Genomic DNA, 10,083 nt, shown 5'->3' with positions numbered 1-10,083 from the left:
CTCCCCTCCCCAAACCCCGCCCTCCTCAGGCTCCGCCCCAGAAACCTCCCACCAGTGGCGAAGAGGGACCTGGCAACCCTAACAGAAGGGCAGAAAAGGACAATTCCATTCATGAGAACAGGCAGAGCCTACAGCTGTTATTCTTTATATACCCATACTCTCTTCACTTTGTGGTGGATTTGCTATAACCGCTTATGTTTTGTCTTTCTTCCAACTGGACGCCACTTGTGATCAAGAGGAAGTGAGCCATGTCGGAGGGCAAAGCAAGAAAGGAAGCTCCTACCGCTGCCTCAGCTGAGTGCCCTGTATGTTACGAGACATTTCAGTCTCCGGCAGTATCTCGTCGGATACTGAGCTGCGGGCACACCTTTTGCCATGACTGTTTGGTCAAGTGTTTCCTCGCCTCCCAGGCCGACGGCCGGTACCAGAACGGCCTCGTGTGCCCCATCTGTCGCTTCATCACTTTGCTCTGCCGAAAGAGGACCTGCTGGCCTTCCAAGCCAGACTCGATCGCTCCGTCGCTAGAGTTGCCGCTCTCACCCTCCTCGTTATCCTGCGGAGTGCCTTTGGGGACTGCAAACGCTTTGGTGGTGCCTGGCCATTTCCTGACGTCGTTGCATGGTTATACCGGCCGCCGGAGCATGTGTGGCTGCCCTACTATGGACTCAATGGTGCTTCCTCCTGGCTTGGAGCGGGAACCCAGCATTTTCATCATCAGTCAGTGCGGAATGCCACTGATTGAAGAGAACTATGTTCCTGTGGCTCCGGACAGCAGGGTGGAAGTTCCGGGATTGGAGGAGTCCCAGAGTTCTCTAGGGATGGGCTGCTTCCGCTCACCCATTATGCTGGCAATTTTCCTTGTCTCTGCTGTTGCTCTGTTGGGGGCGGTGCTCCCCTGGCTGTTACTTGTGAAGAAGAATGAATGAACATGGTGGATGGACTCCCTTATATGCCTAATATGCAGAATCTTCCATGTGGAGATACCAGCTGAACAAAGGCCAAAGATTTGCAGGGTCTAGACAGACTGAAGATATTCAGAGGAAACTGAGATAACAGGAGATGGCATCTGCATCTTGTTAGGGATCATTTCCCCAGGCATGGTACATGGGAGCAAGAAGGATCACCTGTAGAAAGGGTCCACTCATCCCATTAAGGATGTTACATTTTTGTTTATTTGGTACATTTATTACTGCCCTTCTTCCAAGGAGATCACATTATAGTTTCACATTTTTCCTGTGAATTTAGAAGTAGGTTAGATTGAGAGACAGAAACATTGCCCGACTTAAAATGAGCCAATCCGGATGAGATACTGGGGATTTCATGGTCATCACTCCCGGCACGCTGGGCCTGGGGCCAAATTCTGTCTGAGACTACAGCAAGAGGGTTAAGCATTCCCCTATGTGCTATTCTCCTGACTTCAAATGGCTCCAGGCAGCTGTTGTTTGCCCATATTGGACTAGTATACAGATACCTGTATCTGTGCCTGTATGTTTCCCCAGTGGGGCAAACAGCAGTGCCCTGGAGCCATTTCAGGTCAGGACAATGGCACAGGGGAAGGCTTGAAACCGCTCCCCTACATCAGTCAAAACTGGATCCCCGTGTTCCTGCTAATTAACATTTTAAAAACCCTGAGAGATCTGCTTATGGAACTCCCATTGTCTCCCTTGGCTTGGTTCTGGTTTCATAGATGGTCAGAGATATGAACCTGAATTTCTAAGTCCAAACCCAACATTTTAGCTACTTGTGGAAACAATATTGAATACACGGGGTGGGGGACTGGAGAGGCTGCTAAAACGCTTCCAATCTCCTGAATATGTCCCCATATTTTACTTCATCAATCACAATAATAATAATAATTGTTGTGGCACATCGAAGGCAGCTTGGGTGGTTAAGAAGCCAAGGAAATCCTGTGCCTTTGTTCCACCCTGGCACATTCCACCTGTTCCTCAATATTGTCCTGCATTGCTAACACTGAAGGATTTTTCATTCTACATGCCAGGGATGGCTATATTGCCACAGGAAATCCATGCATCCTGCTCATGTGGCTTTTGATAGACTGTGCAGTGCAGGTGAGACAGATACCCCTAGCTGGGATACTGTTTATCCAGCAATTCACAGCATCTATTAAAATTATTGTTATAGTATTATAGACTTCCACTTGATGTTCTTGTGGATTATTTAATATTGTATTTCCTATGCGCAGATATCAATCTTTAAGTCTATATTTTACATTTGGATGTTTCAGTTTAGGAGGCACAGGGTTGTGCTGATTTCATCCTTTCCTGAAAGGCAGTTTCCAGAAAGTGTTGCTGGTGGGATTCTGTTTTTCCCTTGTCCATTGGGATACCGCAAGATTCCACCTTGACCCCTAAGTTACACAACAAATATGTGAAGCTTTTGGGAGAGATCATTCAGAGAACTGGGCCATGGTGCTGTCTCTCCTTCCCAGGTAACTCCAGGGAAGTGGTACAAGTGCCAAATCAGAGAGTGAAGGATTAGATAAGGGAAGATAAATTGAACCAATTAATCAAAGACAAAACAGGTACTATGGTTTGGAAGTATGGATGTTCATCCTGTTACAGATGGGGTACATTATCCCCCCCCAAAAAAAAAACAACAACAACCAGGAATGCAATCTAGGGGTACTGGGAGTTGCCTCATTGTTTTTAGATATGCACAAGACTTGTGTTGCTAGGTGTGCCTTTTTGAGCTTTGACTGGCTGTGACAGCTTTGGCTGCTTCTGGAAAACCAAACTTGACTACAGCTGCATGTACCTTGGAAACATCCCCTGCTAGATTATTGTAATGTGCTGTACATGGGGCTGCCCTCAAAGCCAGTTTGGAAGCTTCAAGTGGTACAGAATATACCAGCAAGAGTGGTAAATGAGACTCACAAAAACAAACTGGATACACAAAATCAACGCTGTTCCAGATGCTTTGGTTGTAGCTTGTTTCTGGGCTCAATTCAGAGTGCTGGTATCGACCTTAAAAGCCTTCAATGACTTGGTTCCAGAGAGCTTGAAGGATTGCCTCCACTCATGTCAGCCCACCCAGCTCTTGAGATCCAGGCATGGTGCCTTCCCGCAGAGCTGACTTTATCTGAGGTGGGACATAGTTGGGATTTGTGAGAACGGCTCTCAGTTGCCACTGTCAAACTCTGGAACTCTCTCCCTCAGGATGTGAGACTGGTACCATCCCTTCAGGCCTTCCAGAGTAAGTTGAAAATGTTTCTATTCTGGAAGGACTTTGACTTAAATTAAATGTTCGTATCTGTTGTTCTTCTGGTCTTCCCTGATGTCATGTATACAACTGCTGTTTTATCCATGTCATTTTTAATCTTGATTCTACCGGTACTGTAATTTAACTTGTCTTCATTTGCTAGCCACCTTGGGGTCTTGTAAATGGCTGAAAGGAAGCATAGAGATGACCATAATAAATAAAGAGGTGGCTAAATAAATAAATAAGGATTATTTTTGTACAGTTTGTATTTGCATTCTACTTTTGATGTCGTTGGTAGAGCCAGAATGGGAAAGATTAAAATATAGAATTGCCATGCAAAATATCTTCTAAATCTGCCCTCGTTTTCCCCGAGGCAGACATGCCAGATAGATGAGCTTCATGTTGCTGAATATGCACACAAGCTCCCTCGTTGTGTAATTAGGAGCATGCAGATTACAGCCACTCAGAGCATTGCTTAACTTTCATGAGGAGTTTTAACATCCCAGTAGTGGGACTAAGCAGGAACAGACTGAGAGTGAATTCACACGTGCATATTTATCAGAAGATATTTTTGTACATTTACCATTGCACTATCAAGTGACGACTTGCCTGAGTGCATCAGTTATCACAGACTGAATATCACAGACTTGACTTTTCATGACTGATGTATTACAAAGGAACAGTCTGTTTCCTCCGTCTGATATTTGTGCATTGGCTTAGTCTCGTGGGGTGGAGTCGCTGCTTGGTTTGGTCTGTGATCGTTCTAATGCATGGTACAGCACAGTTGCAGTAGCAGGCCTACCAGTTTTTTAAACTGGACAGTGGAGAAGAAGAAGCTCCACCATCGCAGCTGCAGTAGCCCAAACTGTGAAGGGTCAAGGGTGCCATATTCAGATTCAAGGGCCCACGTCAAACCAAAAGGAGACATTCCAGCACATTGCACAGCAGGTGGTAAAGAAGCTGAATTGACCTTCTATTTTAAAAAAATGAAAACGATGATCCTCCATTACACAGAAGAGATGCATGAATTGCTCTATATTTAATGCAGCGAGTCCATACGGTGCCTTACATAGAACCTGCACCAAGAGATGGAGTTTTCAACACATTAGGCAGATATTTTGGACTGAGTCAATTTCTTGGCACTCATATTTATTGGAACACAGCAATACCCCCAGTTGCCCAAGGGTATAGGAAGATCCCCCACTCTATACTTAGGGTTGCCAACCTCTAGGTTCTAGCTGGAGATCTCCCACTATTACAACTGGTCTTCAGCAGATAGAGATCAGTTCACCCAGAGAAAATGGCTGCTTCGGCAATTGGACCCTATGGCATTGAAGTCCCTCCCCAAACCCCACCCTCCTCAAGCTCTGCCCCCAAAACCTCCCGCCGGTGGGGAAGAGGGACCTGGCAGCCCTATTTGTACTGGAAAGATTAAAGGCTGCAATTCAACCATTGGAAGCTCAGGCAATCATCACAAAGGTGACTTTGTCACCAACCTAGTGGTCCCACTTGTGTCACCAACCTAGTGGTCCCACTTGTGTCACCAACCTAGTGGTCACACGTCTGACTGGAGCATCTCCACACGCTTGAGTCCAGGGTACCCCCTGTCCAATGGTCAGGTCGAATACCGGTCCAAACATATGTTCAATTTTATTTAACAGATGGTTCAGATTTTAATTTGGCTGTACTCAATTTGAGAAATACTCCTCTTTCAGGTCTTGAATATGACCCTGCACAGCTCCTGATGGGAAGGCTCTTATGCAGAGCTCTGCCAGCTACATCAGCAACCCTGATACCCAAGTTATACAGGCTGATGTTCGTCAGACGTTAAAGAACCGCCAGTGTTGACAAAAAAAATGACTGTGATAAATGGGCTCTTTCTCTTTGACCCCAGTGAGAGGGGGAGAGTGTGCAAATGTAGACGCGTGCAGGATGGGTACCAGCATCAGTCATGGGAACAGCAGCTGAAACATGCTCTTATAAAGTGCATAAGAACATAAGAAAAGCCATGCTCAATCAGACCAAGGCCCATCAAGTCCAGCCATCTGTTCACACAGTGGCCAACCTGGCGCCTTTAGGAAGCCCACAAACAAGACAACTGCAGCAACACCATCCTGCCTGTTTTCCACAGCACTTAATATAATAGGCATGCTCCTCTGATCCTGGAGAGAATAGGTACACATCATGACTAGTATTCATTTTGTCTAGTAGCCATGAATACCCCTCTGCTCCATTAACATGTCCACTCCCACCTTAAAGCCTTCCAAGTTGGCAGCCATCACCACATCCTGGCGCAGGGAGTTCCACAATTTAACTACGCGTTGTGTGAAGAACAGAAGCTAAACGTTTATTAGCAATGAGGGACAGGGATGTCAGCAATTGGTTTCAAGACAAGGAAGCTCATTCAGTGTACAATTCTAACTGAAAAACAAAATTAATGAGCAAGGACTCCACCTCATGAGACTAAGTTGCATGCTAACTTCAAAGAATATGTGATAGGTTTCGCCCCCTAATATTTGTGTTGGTTTACTCTCATGGGGGGGGGGTGGAATGGATGACTGTTCCTCCATTCAAAAAATCCTGCATATAAAAAAGTATATCAAGGAGAAAGCTAGGCTACAACATTTCTTTCTGATATGCAAGTTTTCTACAGCTTACCTTTTTTTGTGTATGACGATATATTCTGTCATGTTAGCCCTCACCTGCACTGAAGTGATATAGCCCCATACAGCTTTCTCATCATAGTAAGAATGTGGAGGCTATTTGCATAAGAGGTGTCCACACATTTTGACTTATATTTAGGGCTCAGCACGCTGGTGGGGGGAGGGGGGAATAGTGTAAAAAGTGCTGTTGCATTGATAGTGTGACATCATTTGTAGGGTGAACCTGGAAGTGACATTATACCACTCTAGGATTCAGCAGAAACTCTATGCCAACACCACAGAATTTCTGTTGACTCCTAGAGTGCTCTGATGTCACTTCCACACTCATACCAGAAGACACCATGCAATTGACGTAGCAATGCCCGCCGTTTCCCTGTCTCTCCATCTCTTGCCAGGTGCCAGCCACAAGCTGGCAGCCCTATTTATCTTACTAGTCTGTCATTATTTGTGGTTAGGATTACTAACCTCAACAAGGGGCCTGAAGTTCTCCTGGAATCACTACTGATCTTCAGGCAACAGAGATCAGTCCCCTGGAAGAAATGGCAGCTTTGGGAGGATGTACTTTATGTCATCACATCTCCGCTGGGCTTCCCCCTTTCCCCAGTCCCTGCCCTCAAATCTCCAGTAACTTATCAAGCCAGAGTTGGCAACCCCATTTGTGACTACCCCCAATTTCTCCCGTTGTTCAAGTCCTCTGCCTTTGCCATCAAACTCAAGAGAGAAGTGGGATCTCTCTTAATTCGCACGGGGCTTGTAGAAAGCTCTCACACTGCAAAATGAAACAAGATTTTGAGTTGTTCTCTCTCTCCATCCCGTCTTAGCGATGAGTCCAGTCTTTCATCACTCTGAACGTAGCAGGAAAGAAAAAGAACAGTGGTCTAGGCCTGAAAGTTCTGTGGATAGAAACAACCGTCACCTCTTTTGTTCTAGCGTTTCACGATCCCTGAAGGGCCTGTGACAAGGGAGTATTGGTAGCAGCCAGGGTAGCTGAGTGGCAGAGAACAACTCCATGCAGACTGTCTGCAACATGCCAAAATGTTGACCAGGCCAGGGCCAAGATCTGTAGATGTTGTTGGGGTTCTTGCAGCTGTTCTCCGTAGTCATCTTTACATTTCGGCACACCAGGACGAGTAGGGTGGTGGCTGGAGAGCTCCAGGCGAAAGAGATCAGTTCATCTGGAGAAAATGGCCATTTTGGAAGGTGGACTCAATGGCATTATACCCCACTGAAGTCCCTCCCCTCCCCAAACCCCACCCTGCTCAGGCTGCACTCCCAAAATCTCCAGGTATTTCCTAATCCAGAGCTGGCAACCCTAAGGATGAGCCAGTCCTGGACAGGAAGAGGAACCGGGTGCTTTTGAGGTCAAAAGGGCAGGATATAAATGTTGTCAAATAAAGTAAATAAATAAAAACTATGAAATCCAGGATGAATATATTACATGTTCCCCCCCCCCCCCTTAAAAATACGTAGAAGTACCGGGCAAAATAAATGAATTCTTCCATATAGGGCTTTGTTTTAGACATGTAGATGTCTCTGTCTATTACATGTTTCTCTTGCCCTTCCTCCATGGAGTTTCAAAGAATATGCCCTCGCCTTTATCATCCCTATAAAGCAGGTCAGGTTGAGACAGATGACTGGCCCAAGGTCACCCAGAGAGCTTCATGGCTGAATGGAGATGTGAACTCAGATCTCTCCACTCCTAACCTAATACTTTAACTACTACAAACACTGGCTTTCACCAGATGCATAAATTGCATACTCGTTGTCTGTACCTGATTACAAAACATTTAATTCAAAAGTGGCCCATCTGCAGAGTGCTGGCCTTATGCTTAAGCAAAAAAAAAAAAAAAAATTGCAATGCCCATCCCCCACACTGTGTTCTGGATGGAGATTTTTTAAAAAAAGGATACTACCAAGATTGTGAGAAGACAAGAGTCACTGGAAAAGACAGTCATGCTAGGAAAAGTTGAGGGCAGCAGGAAAAGAGGAAGACCCAACAAGAGATGGGTTGACTCAATAAAGGAAGCAGCAGCCCTCAGATTGCAAGACCTGAGCAAGGCTGTCAAAGATAGGACATTTTGGAGGACTTTGATTCATAGGGTCGCCGTGAGTCGGAAGCAACTTGACAGCACTTAACACACACACACACACCAAGATTGAGATATCATTTCCATCCCTCCCTGACTTGCTGTGGCAAAAAGGAATCAAGGTGTCCCATGCAGCAGCAGGTGATGCAGGGTGAAGAGGACAACAGATTGATGGAAGGATAGGGCAGGTGGAGCCATGGAAAATTTGAAGGCACATGTCTGAGTCGAGCGGATTGCCACCCTGGTGTAGAAGCTCTGAATGCTCTCAGCTCCCTTAAGCTGGTCTCGGCCCCTCTTGTACAGCATAAGTATTTGAGCTCGCATATTTGAAACACTAGCCTGAGAAACAGTGAGCAGTTCTCAAACATCGTCGTCTGTGGGTGATGTTATATGGAGTGTGAAAGAATTCAAATTTTAGAACTGGATGAGGGGGGGAAAACTATTTTTGGAAAACAGCTCAGTTTGCCAAACCCGGTTCTGAATTGGGTTTGGGGAATTCTGGAGTTCACCCTCCCCTACCAAGAAGAAAGAAAAATGACAGGCAAAAATCCATGTTTGGCTAGGGTCTCCTTCCATTTTTTTTCCTCAGCCTGCTGATGATGGAGGGGGGACGTTTGGAATTCAAAGCAGACAGAGCTGGATACCTGTCCTGAGGTGAGATTAATGTGTAGCCTGGTTGGTTCCTTTTCAGGAACAAGTAGCTCTGGTAAATGCTGTCAAGCTGAAGAACTGGATTCAGGGATGGGTCATCTCTAAGTCATCATTAGGAAATGAATGTCATCTTGGACAGCAGCCAGCACTGGTATGTGTAAGGGAAGGATCCAGGAGATGTCTCTACTTTGCCTTTGTCCCTTCTGGTGGCTGGGATGACTTGCCACAATGAAACTACAAGGGAAGGCCAGATCCAAACAGGCTCTGGAATCAACAGTCAGAAGTCAATTTATGAATTTTAGAAATGGGAAGATTTCTAGATGTAGTTGCACCCTTAGCCAACAAATCCACACTGTCACATAGTAGCCAAAATGTTTGGCAGCAGGCCCAGCTGATTAGTAGTATGGCTTCTATGGCACCATCACCCCAGTATGCAACAGCTGTATGGGTATTTAAATATATATATATATATATATCTGTTATATGAATGGCAGGTCTCATAGACACAGTTTCCTCATGCTCTCTTGGCTGTAATTCACCAGTAAACCCTTTTGGTCTGCAAGTCCCACAGCAGGGCCAGGAGAAGAACAGGGTGTTAGGGACAAACAAGACCTTCCTCTTTGTACACCAAATGGAGACTAAGGAGGTGCTCTGACTTGTAAAGTTTGGAAGGGAGCACTGAAGCTGGGCGAGGTCTGAATGCATGCCAGGAATTGGCTCCGAAAGGAACATAGAATCATAGAATTGGAAGGGGCCATACAGGCCATCTAGTCCAAACCCCCCACATACTTAATGCACGGTCAGCCTAGAGCATCCCTGACAAATGTTCGTCCAGCTGCTGCTTGAAGGCTGCCAGGGACTGCATGGAAACCATATTGTATAGCTGTGTACATGCTACAAAGCCAGATTTAGGGCTGTTTTTTTCTATCCACTGCTTATGGTGTTATTTTGTTTTTAATATATTGTGCACTGTGGTTTCTACTTGATTTGTAAGCTATCTTGACCCATCATTTGATGATGGGAAAGACAGGCTCTAACTATTGTTCTCTCTATATATAAAAAAACAAAACACAAATGAAATGGTGCCATGGTTCTGTAGATTTTTAACTCTTCTTCCCCCGCTCAATTTCCCATATCAAAAATCCCTTTACCCATAGCTGCTTTTAAACCCTGGCAAGGCAACAACAACAAAAAAAGGACATGTATCCTGTCTTTTCACCATCCTGCACATTAAGTAGGGGGCATTTTTCATCATCGAATCATAGAACCTAGAGTTGGAAGGAGCCATACAGGCCATCTAGACCAACCCCCTGCTTAAAGCAGGGTAAGCCTAGAGCATCCCTGACAAATGTTTGTCCAGCCACTGCTTGAAGACTGCTAGTGAGAGGGAGCTCATCCCCACCTTAGGCAGCCAATTCCACTGTTGAACAACTCTGTAGAATTCCCCCCCCCCCTAATATCCA

The 10,083-nt window shown here is 45.6% G+C and overlaps 1 protein-coding gene across 1 annotated transcript; it reads left to right on the top strand.

Annotated features, from left to right (window-relative positions):
* Window positions 1-240: 240 nt before the first annotated feature.
* RNF222 (ring finger protein 222) lies at window positions 241-926 on the top strand. Its single transcript, XM_056866964.1, has one exon. The coding sequence runs from the start codon at window positions 249-251 to the stop codon at window positions 924-926; it is 678 nt and encodes a 225-aa protein (XP_056722942.1). The 5' UTR covers window positions 241-248.
* The last annotated feature ends 9,157 nt before the right edge of the window (window positions 927-10,083 follow it).

This window comes from Euleptes europaea, chromosome 1, assembly GCF_029931775.1.
Source record: "Euleptes europaea isolate rEulEur1 chromosome 1, rEulEur1.hap1, whole genome shotgun sequence".
Taxonomy (NCBI): Eukaryota; Metazoa; Chordata; class Lepidosauria; order Squamata; family Sphaerodactylidae; genus Euleptes; species Euleptes europaea.
The sequence above is the reverse complement of the archived record's forward strand: the minus strand, read 5'-3'. Positions and strand labels throughout refer to the sequence as shown.